The sequence below is a fragment of the Ochotona princeps genome, chromosome 1 (assembly GCF_030435755.1).
Source record: "Ochotona princeps isolate mOchPri1 chromosome 1, mOchPri1.hap1, whole genome shotgun sequence".
NCBI classification, from domain to species: domain Eukaryota; kingdom Metazoa; phylum Chordata; class Mammalia; order Lagomorpha; family Ochotonidae; genus Ochotona; species Ochotona princeps.
In genome coordinates this window covers 8,141,094-8,163,054 of record NC_080832.1, presented here as the reverse complement: position 1 = coordinate 8,163,054, position 21,961 = coordinate 8,141,094, and the positions used below count along the sequence as shown (strand labels likewise).

The following is a 21,961-nucleotide window of genomic DNA, read 5'->3' as shown; positions in this document are numbered from 1 at the left end:
GGGTCCCCCAAAGGCTGAGCCAGGCCAGAGCAGGCTAGTGTGTGGCCAGGCTGGGAGGCAGGTCCCTGTGCTACAGCCTCATGTTTCTGTGGCACAGAAGCCACTGTGGCCCTGGTTGTTGTTGCTCCAACAGCAGAAAACTAAGCATCCTTGCAGTGTGGGCCACCACCTGGGCGTACCCCTGTCCACATGAGACTCCCATGATAGCCATTTGCCCACCAGCATATCCCTGGGAGAAATGGAGGAGCTGCCCCAGCTGGTGCCAGCCAAATCTGTGCTGCCTTCTGACCCCACAGGCCTGGTACCTCCCACCTGGGTTTGTGCAGTCCGTGTGTCTAGCCATGGCATTAATTGTGATGTGGCAGATGGCCCAAAGATAAATTATACACAGTCTAGAAAAGTCCATGATATTGTCCTCATGTGACTCCCAGCCTATCACATGTTGACAAAGCATGCAGGAGATCCATTTAGACTCTCAGATCTCTGATAGATGAGCCAATTGTTCCTGAGATGCACCTGTGTCTTGATAAATCAAATTTAAATTTAAAAAAAAAAAAACTACTTTAACTTGTTCAAAAGGCAGGCAGATGGCTGAGTGCTGCTGTTCACTGATGACTCCCCAGATGCCTGTAACAACAGCTGGAATTGGGCTATGCTGAAGCCGAGGGTGAGGACCCCGATCCAGGTCTCTGGTGTGGGTGGCAGGGACCCAGCCTCTGGAGCCATCCCCTGCTGCCTTCCAGGGTGAGCGTTAGCAGGAAGCTGGAACCAAGAGCAGAGCCCAGACTTGAACAGAGGCCCTCTGAGGCAAGGTGTGGGTGTTCCAGGTATCTTAATCATCCATATCACACACTGACTCCCAAAATAGTGCTTTAGAAGCATTTGTAGGACTGAACGATTCTGCGTCCTTTTCAAAATGCCACTTTCTGGGTTGACGGGGCTCACATGGGGAAGAGTGCTGGACATTGATCCCTGGCTGTGTGACACACCTCGTGGGGCCGCAGAACTCCTGCCCTTCCTGTCCTGGGAGAGTCTGTGCTTCCCAATTGCATGCTGGGGAAACACTCAGGAAGCCACACATGCCTGCCCCTTGCCATAGGAACAGAAGGACCTGACAGCCTCCTGTCGGGAACAGGAGGCCTCTGTCCACCTAGGGAAAATCCTGGTGTCTAGGAAGAGCAGGGAAAGGCTCAGGTTCAAAAAGGCAGGTGCATGTGTCAGGATGGCCAAGTGGTCAAAGGTGCCAGACCCAAAAAGGCAGGTGCCCTCTGGTGTCACCTCTGTTTTGGGTGGGAAGTCTCGCCCCCTGAGCTGTTCCTGGGAAGTCCCACCCCTGCGAGTGACCCTGGGAAGCACCTCACCTGGGGAAGTGGTCCTGGGAAGCCCCGTCTGCGTTGGTCTCCTTGACTCCCACACCGTGCTGGAAGCTGTGGTGTGCTTCTTCTCCGTCTGGTCCATCGTCGGGCTTTCGGGCTTCCACACGTACCTCATCAGCTCCAACCAGACCACCAACGAGGACGTAAGTTCCTGGCGACAGCACAGCAGAGGGAGAGGGGCGGGGAGGTTAGGGACAGCCCCTGGGGGGAGCTTTCCTGCAGGGCGCTCCCCACTCCCATCTCCTGCTGTGGGGGAGTGAGGACTTGGGACCCAGTCCCTGGGCAAGTGTTTGTTTTCTATTTGAAGTAATCTTCCTCTCTGTCTCTCCCCCTCTCTGTATATCTGACTTTGCAAGGGAAAATAAACAAATCTTTTTTAAAAATTATTTATTTGGAAGAGTCACAGAGAAGGGGGAAGAGGTCTTTTTCTGGTGGTTTACCCCCGAAAATGGTCAAGAAAGCCAGAGCTGAGCTGATCCAAAGCCAGGAGCCTGTAACGGGCCTCCCACACGAGTGCAGGATCCCAAGGCTTTGGGCCATCTTCTGCTGTTTTCCTAGGCCATTAGCAGGGAACTGGATGGCAAATGGAGCAGCTGGGACACAAACTGGTGGCCAGATGAAGTGTGGGCATCTCAGGCAGTAGCTTTACGTGCTGTGACGCAGCACCGCCCCCAGCCCTGCCGTTCACTAATTTTAACAATTTCACTCGTCTGGCTTCCCCTGACAAGGAGAGACCATGCAGACGGGCATGTTATCACGTCTGCCCTTCTACGTGGGGCTCTGTGTGGGAAGGTTGTCCCCTCGTAGGTTTAACTTTTTTTGTCTGATGTCCTTGACCTTGTGTTTACCCAAGCCGGAGGCACAGTGCCACAGCAGGGGACAGGACGGGGCAGGGCAGCTTGTTCCTCTCGCTTTGAGTTGGGCTGAAGTCCCTCCAATCACATGCATGACAGGTCCGGCCCCTCCAATGGCGGCGGAAAGCAGGTGCTGCGTGTGCAGATGGGGCTCTGCACCCACTGCTCCTGGTCAGTAGCCACAGTGCTAGAGTTGGTAGGACACACTGCCAGGCTCAGTCTCACAGCCTGGGTGGGCCATGGGGACAGCCACAGTGACACTGACCAGCCACTGAATTGCTCTCGAGGCTGGAAAATGGGAGTGTGAAATTTTCTCCATATAAGATGGCATGTTAATACTGTGTTAGAGCCATGTTGGTACCATGTTAGTGTTGTGTCAGAGCCGCGTTAGCACTGTGTTCATGCCCTGTTAGTTTCATGTTGAAACAATATTAGTGACTTGTTAGTGCCGTGTCTGTACCGTGTGATACACATGAAGGACTGCTATCCTGGAGCATGTTGCTCTGGTGTCAACCTAAGCCACCATCGGGGAGTGTTGTCCCTGTTTTGGGGAAGACACCTGTGTTCCCTGAGCAGAGCCCCTCGGTGTCCCTGGAGAAGGACCCAAGGCCTGAGCTGTCTCACTGTGGAGCCTCACGCTCCCCACTGCCTGAACATGACCTTGCACTGAGGCCCTGCATGTGTCTGCCTCTGCTCTCCTTGCAGATTAAAGGATCTTGGTCCAATAAGAGAGGTAAAGACAACTACAACCCCTACAGCTATGGGAACATATTTACCAACTGCTGTGTTGCCCTGTGTGGACCCATCTCTCCCAGGTAAGGCCCCCCCACCAGAACCCTGCTCCTCCCTAGCCATGCTGACCTGGTGGCGTCGGCCACCCCCACTGGGCTGCTGCCGACACAGCTCTGTGCTTTGTACCACACACAAAGGCTCTTGTCCCGTTTGCTGTGCTACGCATCTTACCTTTTTGAGGATCAGCCTTGGGAAAAATTTACTTCCAAGTAGACCCAGCAAGGCCCTTGATTCTATTTGTTATGGAAGCCACCACCAGCGGTGTGGGCAGGATGCCATGGCCTGGCATGGAAGAGGCCGGGCGCCCTGGGAGCTGGGCTGTCCCGAGTGGAAGCAGGCACAGAGCCAGGGAGCCACAGGGGCTGTGGACGCTGAGACTGATGATGCCTCCTGGTGACAGCGCTCATCACAGCAGCACCTGCCCCTCGCTGAGCCACACGAACTCACATGAAACCCTCCATAGCCCTAGAGGTGGAGACTGCCCCACCCCATTATAGTAATGCAGAGGCTGAGGCACTGAGTGTGAAAGCCAGCCAAGGTGGCACCGCTGGTAAGTGCTGGCTGATCAGGCCTCCACCCCAGGCTGAAGGCACACCCTGTGCCGCGGACTGCCCCCAGGTCAAAGTTGTGCAAGTTCAGGACAGGCAACGACTGATGGTGTGAGTCACACCTGAGCATCCTGTACCCAACCACTTAGTCTGTCACCCACAAATGTGAATCAAACAAATGTATCAGGTCTCTAGAACGTGTTTCCAAGCTGTTACCCCTATGTCTGCTTAAAAATGTTTTTATTTGAAAGGCAGACTGACAGAGAAAGGGGGAGGGACAGGGATGTTCCATTTGCTGGTTCAGTCCCCCAATACCGGCAACATCCAGGGCTGAACCAAACCAAAGCCAAGGGTCAGGAGGTCCCTTCAGGTGTCCCACCTGTGTGGCAGGACCCACTCATTCGGGCCATCATCTACTGCCTCCTGGGTACATGAGTAAGATTCCTGGCACTGCGGATATGGGCTGTGACTTTCCCAAGTGCCCCTACTTCATGTAAAATGGAGAAAAAATGTGTTTCTAAGGCTGCTGGTGTGGAGACGTCACAGGGGTGTGGGATGACCTGTTTGCGGGGTGGGGGGACCCTCAGACCAGACTCAAAGGGGGGATGGAAGTTAGCAAAGAGAGGAAGCCCCAAGGAGGTTCATGTCGGTCTCCTGTGACTGGGTCCCATGGGTCCAACACTAGTGAGAGCTCAGCTGGCCCCTGGATGCTGGGCAGGCGCTGTGGCCCAGCTCCCGTACCCATGTCCCCACGAGGAGGTATGGTTTCATGGCCACATGGCTGTGAGGTTAGTGGGGCATGGTAAAGACTCCATGGCACCCAAGGGTGGGTCCCAGGGGTGACATATTCTAGAGGATGGGTAGGAATTTGGGGGGGGTGCTGCATGGAGCAGGAGAAGTGTGCACAAATGACAGGGGCAGGCAGAGGGACAGCAGGGCCCGAGACAGGGCAAGGTCAGGCGTGTCCGGGAGGACCCGAGCGTGTGCAGGGAGGGCATTCGTGACTACGGTGGGGCAGGGCCTCTGACAGCTCCACTAAACAGATGCCAGCCATATCTCTCACTGTCCCCATGATGAATATCTCTCTCTCTCTCTCTCTCTTTCTGCTGTGGTGTACACCTTAAAGTTTCCTACTCACTCTTGTCACCACAAGAAAAATGAAGCACTCTGATCGCCTCCCAAATTGTGTTAAAATCAGAACTCCAAGGCACTGAAAGGTGACACTTTGCGCCTCTGTGTCCCTTGGAATGGGGAGGGGGCAGAGGAGGGGGATCCCAGGCTAATAGCAGGGAAAGCCATTGAAGAGGGGGGCGGTCTCATGGCTGACACTGCGGGTACCCCATCGGTGCTTGCCCTCCTGGGGGCTTTGAGGCTTCCTGTCTTCCTGTTGAGTTTCTCTTGACACTCCGCAACACCCCCTCCATTGCAATCCTGCCCCTGTGCAAGCCGTTCACCTGACCCCTACACACACACACACCCCACCTGTCCTGGGCCTGGTGCTCTCCAGCCTGTCCAGGCTTCTCCGTGTTAGCCTTTTCAGGCCATGTTGGGCTAAGTCCTTCAGTTTCTTAACAACCAAGAGCTGTGACGGGACAGCAGGGAGTCACTCTGAGGTTTGCAGGACAACGGCTGAGGTCAGGATGTCACCTCTTTCAGCTGCAGGTGTCAGCCAGCCACCCTCAGCATCCCACCTAGCTCCTCCCCATGACATCCTCTCCCAGAGTCTTCTCCCCAGGACACCAGGTGTGTGATGGGCAGCCCATCCCCTCACCTTCACCTTCACGCTGGGGCTCCTGGAAAGACCCTATCAGCAAACACAGGGTTAGGACCCAGAGCGGCTGTGTGCATGGCCCAGCTCATACCCCTCCCTGCCATGCCAGCTCTCCCCCTCAGCACTCCCAACCCCTCCCCAGTCAGCATCTCCAAGGGAGTAAGGACACCCCTTTCCTCAACACTCCCTTTTCCGGACACCTCCTCACTCTTCCGCTCCTTTCCCTTTGGCCTCTTGCACCCTGGGGGGCTTGGGAAATAGCCTCAGGTACCCTGCAGGACCCCCGTGCCTCCTAGCAGTTAACTGTTGTCTCTCAAATCGCTGGGATTCAGCCCAACTGAAGGCTGAGGACGTCCCAGCGTTGTGTGTGGCTTTAAGTTAAGTTGTTTGACCCCTGAAAGACCTGCAGGTATTCAGGCCAGGTTAGGTTTGAGTCTGCCCTGTGCCACACAGAGGGGCAAGGTGACGTGTTTATTGGCCCAGCCTTCTGTGGTACTCCAGGGTTCTGCCCTTGATTCGAACCTTCACTGGAGAGAATCAGCTGTCTTAATGGCCAGAGGTGCTTCTGTGGGCAAAGACAGAGAACCCCTTAGCCCTCCCATGCACACACGTCAGTTCGCACACTGGCTGGCTGTCTCAGAGATGCTGTGGTTAAGATGCTGTTCCTGCCATGAGCAACAGGTGCACACCTGGAAGCAGATGGAGCCATGACGATGTGATGCATGCCCAGGGTGCTCCAAGCGCACAACCCTAGGGCCCCTAGTCCTTATCTCCATGGGCCAGGAACTGGCCAGGAGCCGTGCAGTCCTGGGGGGCGGCGGGAAGGCACAGGCTGAGATGCCCACTCTGCTCCCAGAAGCCCAACCTGTTGTCAGATGAAGCTGACAGTGCCCTCAGGCAGAAGGGATTGTGTCATTTAGGGGTTGGTACAGGGCTAAGAGAAGCCAGAGAAAGGGGCAAAAGCAGTGTTAGGAACCAGCAGGGCTGGGGTGCTATGCACTTGGCCTTGAAGAGTAGAGAGGGAGAGGAACATGATTTTGAGAGAGATGTGAAAAAGAAAAACAAACAGACAGCAAAGCAGAGTGGCCTCGACTGCACAGCCGACGCTGTGTCCCCACACAAGGCACTGGGCCGTGGCTCCCCACGCCGGACCCGGGCTCATGGCAGGCACCCAGAGCGCATCTGCTGTGTGAGAAACTACGGCCTGAAGCTGAGGCAGAAGGCTGGGACAGGTCATGGTGGTGGTAGAGGGAGCGGCCTTGGTCCAGGCATGAGGAGGTAGGTGGCAAGGGTGTAGACTGTCCTGGGGGCAGCTGGTACCATGAGCCTTTATCATGGCATTAGCGATGGATTCTGATTAGACACGATGTGAGCAAGGTGTACCCACAGGTGCCCAAGGTGGGGTGTGACACGGAGAGATCCAAGCGTGGCTGGTGACTCTGGCAACGTCTCCACTTCTGTGTGTGTCTCCTCTCTCGCAGCCTCATCGACAGGAGAGGGTACATCCAGCCCGACACCCCGCAGCCAGCAGCGCCCTCCAATGGGATCACCATGTATGGCGCCACGCAGTCTCAGAGTGACATGGTAGGGGCCACCTGGCCTGGGTCCGCTGCTCCCTGGGGAGGCTTGCTTCTGCTCCCACAGTGGCTGACCCTCTAACCCACCCTGGCCAGAAGGGCGGCCACTGACACCTGTGTGAGGAGGGAGGGACAGTAAAGACAGCCACATCGAGAGGACGACCGAGTCTGGCTGCCTCTTAGGAGCCTGCACGTTCACCACATGCCCACCCCAAACAACAGGTGGGGACTGTCGCAACCAGGGCCAGGCTGTCTGCTGAGTCCCTGTGTCCTGCCCAGTCCCCTTCCCTGGCTTCTGCAAGTGTGCAGTGCAGGCAGGTTTCTGCTACCCGCCACTATCTTAACCACTCACCTTAGCGGGAACCGGAAGTCAGGTGGTTATTACCCACGGCAGTCTGACGTGAGCCTCTGCAAAGCACGTGTGTGTGCATGTGTGCTGTGTTTATGGGTGTTCAAATATGTTGTATGTGTATGTGTACATGTGATAGAAGCGTGTGTGCACGTGTGTTCTATGCCCAAAGGGCACTAGGGACATGGCTTCTGTTTGTAGGCTACAAACGGGAGACTCGGGTTGGGGGGCCGGCAGCCATATCCAGGGGCACTGGGAACCCCCGTGTGGTACCTTCACTGTTCCCCAGGGCTGTCCCTGTGTTTGTGCGAAGGACCAGGCCTTGTGGCACTCCAGCCCTGGCCGCTCTGAGTACAGTTGGCTCAGCTGCACCAAGTGTCCAGGATAGACCACAGACCCGGCTGCAGGGGGCAGGCAGGGGTGGCCTCTGCGAGTGCTTCGGGCTCAGGGACACTGCTTCCTGCTGCATGGCCCCGGGGCCGCAGCACGGCTGCAGACACCTGCTCTGGTGCCCAGCTGGTGGCAGGTGCTGGTCAGGCTCCCGTGTAGCCAGCAGTGGTGCCTCGCATGCCTTGCTCTCTCTGGCTTTGTTGACAAGAGAGCCTCTCTTGGTGCGCACATGTCGCCTCCCAGCCAGTTCCCTGTGGGAGCCATCCAGCCTCCACTTGTGGTGTCCCCATAAAGTGACCAAGAATCACTCCCACCCCATAGCCTAGAGAGGAGAACGAGGATGGAGGCAGATGAGGGGGTTTCAGGGCTTCCTGAGCCAACCACGGGAAGGAGCAGTTAGGTGGGGATGGGCCATGGACCCCTGGGACCTCATCCAGTGTGACAACTCTGAGACCTGTGGTCACCTCACAGGCCATTCCCCTCCCAGTTCATGGGCATCAGGGACGTGCACCTGTGCTCAGGGGCCTCCTCTACCTAGTCACAGCTCCTGAGAAGCACCCTGTGAGGGCAGAGTACCCCAGGAGTCAGAAAGACCTCCCACACACTGGTTCACTTCCCAGATGGCTGTGATGGCCAAGGCTGGGCCAGGCTGAAGCCAGAAGCCAGGAACTGCTTCTCGTCTCCCACATGACTGGCAGGGACCCAAGCCCGTGGACCATCCTCTACTGCCTTCCCAGGCCATTAGCAGAGCACTGTATGAGAAGTGGAGCCGTGGGCACTCCAGGCACTGCCCATGCGGGATGTGGTGCCGCACGCAGCAGCCTTACCCACTTGCCGCAGTGCTGGCCCCTGCTTCTGTTTTTTTCTTGTGAGGTCAAGAGGATTTCCCCCACCTGTGTTTTGTGAAGAGTTTGTAAAGAGTTGGTGTTGGAGCGCCCATGCAGGCCAGCGGGGGCCTGGGAGGCCTTCCTTGTGGGTGGCTTTGGATCACCGAGCTGCTCTGAACTTGCTGTAGGTCTGTGCAGATTTTCTGTTTCTTCTTGTGTCAGCTTCAGTGGTGAATTTCTGGGAATTTCATCTGTATTGTCTCGTAGGCTTGATGCTCATATTGTTTCATGACAGAAATAGATGAAAGGAAGAAAAGCTAAGGGCTTAAAAAAAGTTTTTTTAATATGAGTAGTTTGTAGAAGTGGAGGAAAGATACAGCCAAAACTTCCATGAGTGTAAACAAACCCATGAAATAAGCCTGGGGGAGGGGCAGTCAGGATTTTGTGCTTGAAGCTCTCCCAGCTGAGAGGGCTGGGATCCTGCAGCCAAGTGAATTCCAGCCCAGGCCACAGGGGTCCTTCCAGTTTGCTTTGCTTTCTCCCCCTTTGAGTAATAGTGGAGCCAAGAAAAACAGACACATTCCAAGCAATTTCCAGGGATTGTCAAAACACGGAAAATCAAGCAAGTCTACTTCAAGACCGACAGCCAGCCTGGTCTGGGGTGAGGAGAAGAATGTAGTTGTGACATTCTTTCCTTTAGATTGTGTGGACATCCCAACCGAGACTGTCCCCAGGCAAGCCGGTGCGTGGCAGCAAGTAGAAACTGATGCCTGGGCTTTCATATGCTGGTACAGTAGTGGATGCCAGCCAGCCTTGGAAAGCCTGGCCCATCACTGGAAGCAGGTGGCCCTGTCTCTTGCCAAGCCACCCAACTCGCCTCTACCTTTCGTTCATGTTGGGAAGAACGTTAGCGCTCACAATCTGTACCATTGTGTTCTGAGCCTCATCGCACGGAGAAAAGTGAATCCACCAGTCTCCTCCTCTGGGTTAGGCCCAAGGTGCATGTGCAGCCCCTGCAGGGAAGGAATCAAAGAGGTTCCACGGCACACACTGACCCTACAGCCCGCGGCTCTGGGCTGAGGCACGGCCCTTGGCAGCTGGACAGGTGTTGGCTAGCAATGTCCTTGCCTGGGTCCCACAGCAGCTTGCAAGCTACCCCCAGCCTAGCAAGGGGCTTTAAAATGTTGAGGAATCTGCTCAAGTCACACAGCTGGCGACTTGGGGCCTCAGGCTGTCCACTCGCAGGAATGGCTGAGGACCCTCTTCACCCATGGTCCCTGCTTCTGCAGGCTGAGCATGCACCTGTCACAACCCCATGTCCCTGGTGCTCCCTAGACTGAAAATGCTGGTGTCGGCGTCTGGGCAAGTCAGAATCATGGGCAGGGCCCGCATGGCAGGTGTCGCATCATCCTGGGGTGATCTGGGTAGGCTAGAGCGGTCCACCAGAGCCTTGACAACTCCAAAAGCTAAGGTTACCGGAATCATTTCAAACTTTTTTTTTTAATCTCAAATGTGTCTTAACTGACACATGGGCTATTTGGAGACAAGAGAACAGGGAAGATGGCAACTGAATGTGCTAGAAAAGAGCCCCAAGGTCTCAGCAAAAGCTTTATGGAAGAGAGGGTGCTTGAACTCATTATGAGAGAGAGGTGACCCTGGCCACTGTGAGATGTGACTGCCCAGAGAGCTCAGGAAATACGAAGGACAAGGCTAGAAGACTGGGTTGTAGAATGAGGGCTAGATTCCAGACATCCACGTGCAGGTGGGGAGGAAGTACCTACTAACCAGCCGCCGGCAGCCATTGCAGACCCGGGTCAACCTGTCATTGCCACAGGCAGTGGATGAGGCCAACACAGCACTCTAGGAGCCCTGGGCAGCTGTGTGAGATGGGCATGGAGACCAAGGGGGCTGCCCTGGGGACACGAACATCCGAAAAGAGGCAACTCAGTGAGGTCTCTGAGGACAAAGTAGGTGAGGTTCTTGGCATGGGCGGAGGGAGCCCTCCTCACATCTGGCCAGGGAGAGACACAGGAGCAGGTGCGGGGAGGGAGCAGCTGGTCCGGGCATGGCAGTCTGGGTGTCCGTGCACCCCTGGAGGAGCTGGGAAGATCTTATAAAACGATGTGTTGATGAAGTGACGGCACAAGTGATAGAGGTTCACTTCGAAGTCGTTGAGATCGAGTCCCTGCCACGGGTTGCTGCAGAAGTGCCAGGCATGCTGACATTAGCAAGAGCGGGGAGACCTGCCAGGGCTTGTCATGGACACAGTGATCTGATTTCCTTCCCATGCTGGAAGATTGCTTTCTAAAAAAGGATTTATTTACCTGCAAGCCAGAACAACAGAGAAAGAGAGTGAGCTTCTATCTTCTGGTTCACTCCCCAAATGCTCCCAGTAACTAAGGATGAAGAGGCCGAAGCCAGAAGCCCAGGGCTTCGTCGAGGTCCCCTGTGTGGGCCACTGTCCACTGTATCTAAAGTGCACTAACAGAGAGCTGGATTGGAAGCAAGAGAGCCTGGATTTGAACTCTGATATTCAGGATGTGGGTATTTCATGCGGCAGCTTCACCCCGCCGCCCCCCGCAACACAACACCCAACTCCAGAAGGCTGCTTTTGATTATATTTATTTATTTTTATATGTCCCCAGCTTCCACTCACTGCTTCCAGCTCGGCCAACCCGCCAGGTCCAGTGGGATGCTGGTGAGGACACCAGGATAGAATCATCCTGGAAGGTACCAAAGGAGAAACTTTGCCAAGTAACCGGAGTTGAGCACTCCACCTGGTGGGGGATGGCAGCGAGCAGGGCATGGCCTCAGGGCACCAGCTTGGGCACTTTGGGATAAGTCACTTCATCCCAAGAGCCTTCAGTTCCCAAAGTATAAACTGCAGATGGTCTTGGGGTAAGAATGGCCTGAAACACCGGCTGTGCCACCTGCCCACTGTCAGTTGAGAACACGGGCTCTTGCAGAGTAGCTAGTTTCAAACGCTCGGTGAAGGTGTGGGAGATTTCTACCCTAAAGACTCGCTCATGGGATATTCTTAACATCTGTTAGTTCCGCCCTTTTATCCTCCTGCCCCCTGCCCTGTGGCTCTGCCACATTTGCCAAAAGCTTCACCCTGGTGGTGGACGTAGGGACGCTTGGCATGGCGACTGGCCACATGGCTTTGTGGCGTAAAGGCCTCGGTGGGATGAGGCTGCTGCACAGGTCCAAGGGGTAGTCAGGGTCATTTGAGACACCATGGGCCCATGTCGCTGTGCTAGTCCAGAGTCGATGGTCATCTTGAAGACCTGGGGAGAAAAAGAAATATAAGCTCTAAAATATGAAAACTGCGAGAAAAAAAGAGCGAAACTAATGAATATTTCATGTCCAGGAGACGCATTCGCACTCCACTTCATTGATTGATAAATTTAGCATTCATGAAAATTTCATCACATTTGAGAAATTATCTGTTGCTTGGGTTTGCTCACTTTTGTATGAATTCCCAGGCACATGTATGATCACATGGAAGCCATGACCAATTATGAAGTCAGTAAGTGCACCTCTGGGAGTGCCGGGCACCAGGTTGCCCGTACCTGGCTCAGCTGCCCCCTTCCTACACCTGCAGATCAAGGCTAACCGACCCAGACTCCCACGTCTTTCAGATCTCACCATGCACCCATGCTGTGAGAAGCCCGGCTTGCACTCTGCTCAAAGCTTGCACTCTGCCCAGTCCCAGGGCCCCTCACTGCTGGGAGGAGTGTCCCCACAGACATGAGCCCATCTTCGGGGGGTGGGGTAAGACCGGTGCAATGTGACCCTACAAGTCATAACTGGGAGGGCCCTGGGATTCGGATTCTACTCTGTCCCAGGGGAAAATGCCCAATGCCCAGAGCTGCTGACCAGGGAGTGTGATTCCAGAGACAAACGGGCTGGCGCAGTTGGGCTCGTCCCAGACAGCTTGGAAAGGGAGCCTTCAACAGAACCTTGACACTCAAGGTCTCCTCCAGTACAGCCCCCACGGAGCAGCCTCTTCCTGGGTGCCCCAGGGCCTCCAGCCCATTCCAGTAACCTACAGGCCAGTAACGTCACCGTCCGTACCCGGCAGTGTTTTTTGTGTTTGGGAGCAGGCGATGCCAGCACCTACTAGCTGGGCCACCTTCTTGTTCCAGTGGCTACCACTGGGCATCTGTGGCATGCGTGCCTGCTGAGGGAACTATGGAAGAAGACTCCGCCAAGGCAGGCTCGGCTGACAATAAGAGCATGAAGCCTGACCCAAGGAACCAGACATGAGTGACACCGTGAGCTGACTCTGGAGCACTAAATGGCTGCTGTGGCCCCAGCCATTGCTGCTGTTGGCTGGATGCCTATGAAAGTCCAGGACGCTGGGCTGGGTTTCTCCCCAGAGAGCCCAGTGCCCATCAAGGGTAGGGTGTATATTACTCCAGTCTTCCTCACTGTCAGCTTCTATTGTCACTATGGGACTGCTATGCCCACTCACCACATCCAGCCACCACTTGGCTGGCACTTGCAACTACAAAAGCCCTTTGGGGCCTCGTGCTGAGTGTCAAGAGAGGGTAGAGCACACAGTGCTGGAGTTTGTTGGAGAAAACCATTTGCTCTGTGTGCCTAGCCTGATGCCAGCCACACGCACGCCGTCATCCAGTAGCGGAGCAAGACTGAACCAGCAGGTGCCTATGGCCTTCACCACTCCGCACGTGGTGTGAAAACTCCAGCCCCGCAGGAAGGAGCAGCTCAACCAAGCACCAGCGACAGTGCTCGGCGACAGGAGGATACCATCCGCCGCTCTGCATTTCCCTCTCTGTGTGAGGTGAACGCTGGGAGCTGGTGGTGTTTGGGGAATGGAATGTGTCTAAGACCCCAGCGAGGAGCAGGGCTTCCCAGCCGGGCAGAACTGAGCAATGCCCGGCTCCGGTGCTGTTGGTGGACTTGGAGCACTGGAAGGAGACCACATCCCTTTTCCAAGGTGTTTGCAGGCCATCTGCCAAGCGGCCAGCCTGGCTTTGCTTGGGCAGCATTGAATCCTCATGCTAGGTTGATTTCAGACCCTCACCCTCCCCAACAAAAGAAAAGTCAGCGAAGGGTCAAACAAAATGTATTCCGATGTACTCCAAAAATCTGCAGAAACAAAGAGCCAGGGTTTCTAAATGGCTGATGCTGTGTGACATTCCAGGGCGATGGCTGGCCTGGCCAGGCCATCGGCTGTCACCCGCCACAGCCCCCGCTCGCTCGCTCTTGAAACAATCGGATTTTTACACAGCAGAAGAAAGATCTTCCCTTGAACCATCGTGCTAATGTGCAGCTTTTAGTAGGATTCGGCATTTGACCGATTTTTGACCTAAAAGTGGCAATGACACAGGATTCCAACTCCAGCACTGGAGTTTTGCAATGGAAACCTGAATTTCTCAGCTGCCTACTGAAGTGGGACCAACGGCTGGAAATGCGATCTGAGCTTCCCCTTAAGATTATGTAATTGGTTGAGAAATGAAAGCCTGCTGACAGCTGCTTGGGGCGGCTGGAACACAGTGACAGCCACCAAGGCCTGAGCCCCTAAGCAAGCGGTGATAGCTCCCTCTGCGGGTGGGAGATGGGAATGTCTTCAAACAAACAAGAAAGTGAGGCGATGGAGTTTGGAAATGGGCTCAAAGACCAAGGGACCAAGAGGAGAGGCAGAGGGAGATGTGGACAGGTGGGTGCAGGGAAAGGTGGGAGAGATGCGGGACGAAAATCGGGGAGACCAGAGAGAAATTCTGCAGGAAACTTCCAAGGGGTCAGGAAGAGAAGCATGGCTAATAAACAAGAGAAGCGTAGGAGTGTTTCACGTGGGTCCTCCTCGCCCACTCTGATGTCACCAACCATTTCTCCCGTAACATCTGCCCAGTGCCCTGCTGATCACAGCGTGGAGAGTGAGAATGGGATCTGATGGATTTATTTTTAAAATCAGATCAGACATTCCTGAGTCTTTTATCTGAGTTGGTTCCCTGGACGATGGAGGTGTCCCCCAGCAGGGAAATGTCACGTACCGTGCACAGAGGGAGGGTTGCCTTTTGTCATGTTTGAACAAATCTTTGTAGGGAAGATGCTCCCAGGCAGGCAGGTTCAGAAGAGTGCCTTGGAAAGACCCTGCAATTTCTGCAATCGAATGGTCCAGGCTCAACTCCTTCATTCCCCAACGTCTGTACCTACTTTGGATTTTGAGTTCATTGATAAACCAGTGATGGTTTTCGTGTAGAGCCCTGGGGAGTGACGCAGTGTTTGCTGTAGTTTGCGTGGAGTTGTCCAGCCAGGAGTGTGCAGGGGCCTGTCACAGGCTGAGCAGGCCCACGGAGGAGACTCTGTGCGCAGCCCCATCCCTGTCCTAGCTGTTGCATCCCAGGGCCAACCCTCTCCTCGGGGAGGTCTATGGCTGAGCCTCTGGAGCCACATCCAGCCCCACTCCCATCAACACCTGCTTGACCACTGTCTCCCAGAAGGGTCTGCTGGGAACAAGGGGCTCTGGGGCAGGCTTCGGTGGGGGAGATATGATGGAGTGGAGGAAAAGAATGGGAGATGGGGGGGGGGTGTCCGCATAGAAGTACAAGCCCACCTCGCCTGTCACTGGTGCCACATGGACTTAGAACTCGCTCCTAGCGCTGCCCTCTGCGTGTCTTCCTGAGTTGGTAGAGGCCAGGCAGCAGGACTTGGAACCCGTCCTTGAAAAGGCTTTCATTCACAGACAGTGTGCAAGCCAGCAGAGACCTGCCTGGGAGCTAGGGGTGGGGTGTAGACAGTCAGACATCACTAGGGTGGAAGAGGGCTGCAGAAGGCAAGCTCTGGAAGGCCGCCGAATTCTGAGCTGGGTTTGTGAGCGAGCCCCTCCTCCCACCCCCACCCCAGGCCCTCTGGAGGCCTCCAGCTCCATGGCTATGCTGGCAGGAAGTAGAGCATCAAGGCAGTGCACCTGCCTCTCCCAGCCAGGATCCTCAGTGAGGATTCCCACAGGGCATCTTTTGCGGAGCATAGCCTACCCCCACCCCAGCAGGGCCACCACATGCATGGGCTGTTTGACCAGCCAGGCTGCTGTCATGTTGCCCAGCCCTGCATGAGCTGATGACCTGCACAGACCCACTGGGGTTTCCCTGCTCAGTGTTGCCCAGCAGAAGGCACTGTGCCCTGCAAGGGCAGTGCACCTGCTGACCAGACCGCATGGGAAGGCAAAACTGACTGTGATGACAGGTGGGAAAATGACTGTTGATGATACATATTGGCCCCTTCATGTCCTCGTCCATGGCCTTTTCTGCTGCCCCAAGCCTCTTCCCAGACTCCCAGGCTTTCCCTACCTCCTCCGGAGGCTGGAGCTTGCATGATGGGGCTGAAGCAATGACAGGCTCTCACTGGAGCTGGGTCTCAGAGCGGCACCTTCCTTAGGGTCTGCAGCTCTAACCTTGTCCATGTGTAGGGGGCCCACGGGAGGGTTATCCCACCACTTGTGAGCTTAGGAAGAAGTACGTGTGGCTGGGAGCACTCACATACCGTGCACCAAGTGACAGGACCACCGGGCTTGCAGGTGGCAGTGCATCCTGGTCCCAGGCCCAAGCTGTAGTGCCCGGTTCCACAGTGGCCCCTGGGGTGTGGCAGAGAGGCCGAGAACATTGGTTAGGCACCCACTGCATGCCAGCAGTGCTACCGTGGAAGAGGTTTGCAGTCTTGGAAACCTCCACCCTGTTCTTCCATCAGCAAGATCTTGAGCAGGTGCCCAGCTCACTGGCGCCCAGGTGTTCCCCTGCAGAGAATCTGGGTGGGCACTCAGCTTACTGCATGAGCCCAGAGTCACGTGCGTGCCCCTCATATGCGGACCCATGCCGGTGAGGTCCCCCAGGTCCAGCTCCGTCTCCTCCGATGATCCTCAGAACTATCCAGAATGTCGTCCCGTGCTGTGGTCCCAGTCTTTGGTCTTCTCGGGGTCAAACATAGCATGAACTTGATCGTGTTGGCTGTTTGTATCACACCCCTGGCTCCTGGCAGCCCCTGCTCTGGTCCCATGCCGTCACATGCGTCCCAGTCTCCCTCTTCCGGCCATTTGCCCACTCCGCTGAGGGCGGACGCTCAGGTCACTGCCTGCTCGGCTTAGGGTGACTGACACTGCTGTGAGCATGATAATAGCTGTGCAAGCAACAGCCCCTTCCGACTGCTGCGGGCAGGCTCCTGTCCAGGGGTGTACTCTTGGATTGCATCTTTAAAGCAGGGCCAGAGGCCACGAGGTTCCAGCCCGCGGCTGGCCAGGAGACATTCGCTCTGAGCAGGGCAGTTTGCCGTGTGCTGGAGGGGAGTCGGGGCGGGTCTGCTGTGCAACTCTTTGCCTTCACCAAGGCATCACTAACATGTCTCTCTTCTTGCACCCCTCCCTGGCTTTCTCTTCCTCTTCCTCTTCTTGTTCCTTCCTCCTCCTCCTCGTGGCCGACTCCTGCGGCTTCTGCAGTGTGACCAGGACCAGTGTATTCAGAGCACCAAATTCGTTTTGCAGGCCGCAGCCACGCCTCTGCTGCAGAGCGAGCCCAGCCTCACCAGTGACGAGCTGCACCTGTCAGGGGGAAAGCCCAGCCTGGGCACGCCCTGCGCCAGCCTGACGCTGGGCCAGCCCACACCGCCCTCGTCCATGCCCAACCTGGCCTCCGAGGCCGCGCTCGCCGACATCCTGCCCCTGAAGGAGGAGCACAGCGGCCATCAGTTCCTGACCCCTGACGAGGCGCCCTCACCACGCCCCCTGACCCACAGCCGCACCATGCACGTGCTGGGCCTGGCCAGCCAGGACGCGCTGCACGAGGACTCGGTGCGTGGCCTGGTGAAGCTGAGTTCTGTGTGAGCCCCAGCACCTGTGCAGGTGACCAGCAGAGGGGACAGCCCCTGGACACAGGCCCAGGGAACCCTGGGACGAGCACAGATGCTCCGAGCTTGGATTCATTTGCTTTCTCTTCCCTACCCTGGGGGCTGTGATGAACACCAGCGTGGAGGAGTGGCCACATCCGGGCGTTCGGAGGCTGCAGGATGGGACCTGACAAGGAGGAACTGAGCGTTGGGCAAGAGCCGCTCGGGGGTGGATGTGAGGACGGTGCCTGGCACCTGTGGCCGGAAGGACCTGGCTCATCTGAGTTGTTAATGACGCACCTGATGCTGGGAACAGACGCGCCGTTCCCAGTCGTCACTTAGAAAATACGAACCCTAACAGGGGAGAAACAAAACCCTGAGCCGATGTGGGTTTGCATGCCACGCTGCAGTCAGCACCACAGTGGTGTTGGTATTCCAAAGAAAGTGCTGCTTTTCTCGCTTTTCTTTCTCTTTCCAATTTTGTGAAATTTCCCAGTACAACAGACCAAGTCTCATGGACAGCGCCAGTGCCATCGCTCACAGCTTAGTTAGGCGCCGTGGGGGCTCCCGACCCCCATCTCCTGACCTTCTGTCGGCCAGTTAGACGGGTCTCACACTCTGCCGCCCCAGCAGGTGCGCACCGGCCTGTGAGACATCCTTCCCCGGACAGCCAATAAAATGACTTCCTCTCTTATTTTGCACCTGCGTGCACTCGTGCCTGGCAACGAGATTTGATCACCATCTGTTGGCCTACACCAAATTGGTTCTTCTGGGGTTTTGGTGAAATGAGTTAAGGCTATTGAGGAAGAAAAGGGAGATGAACTTGAAGGTTTATTTACTTACTTGACAGGCAGAGTGAGAGAGAAAAAGAGATCTTCCATCCACTGGTTCATTCCCCCAAGTGGCAGCAAGAGCAGGCCCCAGGAGATACCAGAGCCTGCTCCGGGCTTCCCACATGGGTTTCTGAGTGCTTGGGCCATCCTCTGCTGCTTTCCCAGGGGCGTTTCCTAGGGAGCTGGAATGAAAGCGGAGCAGCGAGGACAAGAACCTGGTGCCCATGTTGTAGGTGGTGACTCAACCCGCTATGCCAAGCACTGGCTGCATAGTTTATTCTTACTGAAGTCTCCCGACTGTGTGGGCCGAGAACTTCCGGAACTCAGAGAAGGAGTTCTTAGAGGAGAGGCTAGCTTTCCATCTGTGGTTTTTTATTTGTTTTAGTCATTTCTTTTTGAAATGACTAACACAATCTTAGAGACATTTGCTGCTTCTCTGCAGGTGGCCAGGCAGGAATGCATGTGGGCTGGGAACAGCGAGGGGACCCTCAGGAATAAGGGCCATAGGGTCTGCTCCTCTTCTTGGCCCCCCTTGAGCCCGTGCAGCCCTGAGGCTCATGGGCTAACTGCAGGTCCCAGCGCAGGTGTCAGAAAGGGCGGGACCGGCTTCTGGTTGAGCAGAGCTCAGGTGGCTCTCCATCCTCAACTAGACCCAGATTGGGATAAAGCTGGCAACAGCCACGTTCCCTTGTCCTCTGGGAGGGAGCTGGCTTTGTGCTTTCAGAGAGAAGGCCATGAGGAGGCACCTCCAGGGACCCGGCTACTACACCCCTGACCTCATTCTGCAGCTGGGAACCCACAGCCAAATGTGTTCAAGTTCAGGATCATGTGTTTGCCCCTTTCAGGTGTGTTGACCATGAACATGCGTAACTCCAGCTGATTGAAGTTGGTGGGAAAAGGCCATTTGTGCTGAGATAGTCCTGTCATTCCTGCATCACAATTTCTTTGAGCCGTCTCTGTCTCCTACTGCCTGTGTGTGGGATGGGGGAGGTAGAGCTTGTATCACTGGCTCTTTCAAATTTATTTCCTGGGCCTCCTGACTACTTGTCAGAGAAAGGGGAGCAGGGTCCACCACCACACAGGGACTCTGAGTGGTGACCAGCCCACAAGGTCCATCAACTGGTCCCTCTCGTCCTCCCAACTGGTCCCTTCTCCCAGAAGACCCCGGGAGAGAGCTGGTCCTGAGAAGAGAGGGTGGCTCAGCTCTCCCTCTGGTGTCACATGAGGTCCAGTCCATTGGCAACTCCTTGTCGTGGAAAACCAGGACAAGTGCAGCCAGTCCGTGTCTACCTTCTGTGGTGTAACTCCTGCCCATCTCCCATGCCCAGCCCATTCGGAAAGCAGTCAGAGAAGCCGGTTTCCCTCCCCACTTGTCTTGATATGACAAATATCGATGTAGAATCACCCTGCCTCTCACTGTCCCTGGTACACCATAGGCATTCTGTACCAAAGAGAGGATTGGGAATTGTGGTGAAATGAGTTAAGGCTATTGGGGTCAAGAGGGAGGTGAACTTGATGAGCCAGTTGACTACAACAGCTATCTTAAAAAGCTACAAGCAGAGGGATGCCCACCGCCCTTTCCTTGCTGGCATGGGGAGGACCACGGGGTCAAGACTGAGTGGCCATGCTCTTACGGGCCCCCTCTGTCGGATGGAGGGGAGGGGGTCCCCAGGAGCTGACGGTGCCCTCGCAAGCACAAGACAGGGTCGATGGGCCCGTCTGGCTGTGGTTGAGACCTGCCTGGTCCTGAACCCTCCCTGTATGCTGCTGAGAATGCATACAGCCTGGAAAGGCAAGATAAATATTTCACCATGCTATTAGAGCTTGGACCACCGTCAAATACACACACGGGCAACACACGAATCCTGGGGTTTAAAAATGCGTCTGCTCTCATTCTCCTGGGGATGTCAGCTGAGGGAGCCTGCATGTCCCGGTTCCAGGAAGGACACAGAGCTGACCCTGAGCGGGGACTGTGACCTGACCCCTCTGCGTCCAAGAGGAATGACCAGCATTGGGCTGCACTCAGCTGAAAGCACCTGCTTCAGCCTGCCAGAGTGACACTGCACACCCACCCTAAGCCAACCAGATACCCCTTCTGGTCCACAGGGGCACCAAGGAGGGTCAGGTCAGGGCTCTCCACTGTGCACCTCCCCCAGGTACACTGCAGTCTTAACCTGTCACTCCTGGGGCTCAAACACCATCATGTGAGACACCTGATGGAGCCCCCTTACCACCTCCTACCCTGGGCTGGAAGGGAGGGATGGACTTCTGATGTGACTCAATGACAAGGAAAAAGGATTCCGCAAAAGGAGCAGTGGCTTCAGGTGGCATTTCCAGGGACCTTCTGGAAGGACACAGCCTGGCGGGCTGCTCCCAGGGATGGGCTGGGGGTCTCAGTCTCCCACCCCAACCGAGTAAACTCTGCTCTTGTGAGTTCACCAGAGCATGTCTGGGGTTAACACAGGAATCTTTCCCCAGGGGTACCCACCCTGTTTAGGCCCGGGAGCTCTCAACCAGATAAGAAGAGAATAATGGGGAACAGGTATTGGCTGTGCCTCTCTGATTCAGGCCTTACAACCTTCCTGAAGCTGACCCGACAGCCACGTGCATAGTTTGTATAAGGCACGTGTGAGCTGTGGGAATCTAGCCGATTCTTGTTGGGGAACAGAGGAGTGTCAGCAGTATTTCTGCTCGACCTGTGGATGGCGTGCTGTGCTGTTCCCATTCCTTCATTTAAAAACGCCTCTCAGTTGCTCTCTGAAGATCCCTGTGCGTGTATTAGAGTCACTGAAATTAAACAGGCAAAAGTGTCATTTTCTTTCAGATTGCATGTCAAAGATGCTAATGATTTCATAAATCTAGCCACTTGCCCATTGTCCATGGTCCTGAAAATACAGCCCCAAGATGGATTTTCTGAAGTCGGTGGTTAGGACAAGCATCTGGCCGTTAAGAAGAATGGGGAGACGGGGACAGCTTCAAACTAGACAGATGCCTTCAACTGAAATGACGGCCCAATCCCAGGAATCACATTCGGAGTGGATTGCAGAGCAGATGGCATGATGTACTCTTCCGAAGGGCTTTCTTTACGTTGGCTGCTGAACTTTGAACAGAAACTCGGTATGGATGGCGCACATCCGAAGGACCAGCTCTCCGCCGCCACGGGAAGCCACTCAAGGAGACGTGTGTGCGTGGGGGTGGTGGTAGCTGCAGCTAACGCTACAGGAGACAAAAAACACTGATGCCCCGTTCGCCTTTTCTGAGTACTTGGGATTGGTATCTCACTGCAGGTAAACCTTTTGACGTGCACAAAAGGGAAGAGGCAGCCTTTGAAGCTCTTACAGAGGCTCAGATCCCCAAGTCTGAACACTGGTGTGTGTATGTAGATAGCACTGCATGTTTTTTGGGACATGTATGCTTATGTAAGTGCCTTTCATGTCTCGATTAGTGATTGCACAACTGATCTTTAAACCTGAACCAAATTAAGAAAGCATTTTGTGCCTCCAATAAGGCCCTGCTGATGGCACACCATCATACAAGAGCTACGAGGCAGCTCTTGCGCAGGCCCCACGGTTTGGGTAGGAGGATCGACTTGCACATGGTAACCGGGAAGTGGGCAGACTCCCAGATGGACAAGTGGGGGGGGGAACGTTTGCTGGCCTCAGGTGTCTGGATTGCTCTCCTACAGCCGTGTTCTCCACGTGCCATCACTGACTATTGAGCAGCACATAAATTCACACCTGCTAGTACGCCTTCAAACACACATAGGCCTCTCTGTAGGACAGCACCATGCAGCCTCGCTCAGT

The 21,961-nt window shown here is 55.4% G+C and overlaps 1 protein-coding gene across 2 annotated transcripts in view; it reads left to right on the top strand.

Annotated features, from left to right (window-relative positions):
- Window positions 1-17,538, top strand: part of ZDHHC14 (zinc finger DHHC-type palmitoyltransferase 14) — a 238,030-nt gene extending 220,492 nt beyond the window's left edge. Inside the window, exons 6-9 of one of the 2 annotated variants that reach the window (XM_036494066.2) lie at window positions 1,417-1,519; window positions 2,936-3,045; window positions 6,823-6,925; window positions 16,985-17,538. In XM_036494066.2, the coding sequence (XP_036349959.1) occupies window positions 1,417-1,519; window positions 2,936-3,045; window positions 6,823-6,925; window positions 16,985-17,323 (655 nt within the window). In that variant the 3' untranslated portion in view covers window positions 17,324-17,538. Of the gene's footprint in view, window positions 1-1,416; window positions 1,520-2,935; window positions 3,046-6,822; window positions 6,926-16,939 lie in introns of both variants that reach the window. The other variant, XM_004595450.3, reaches the window with a different exon arrangement.
- The last annotated feature ends 4,423 nt before the right edge of the window (window positions 17,539-21,961 follow it).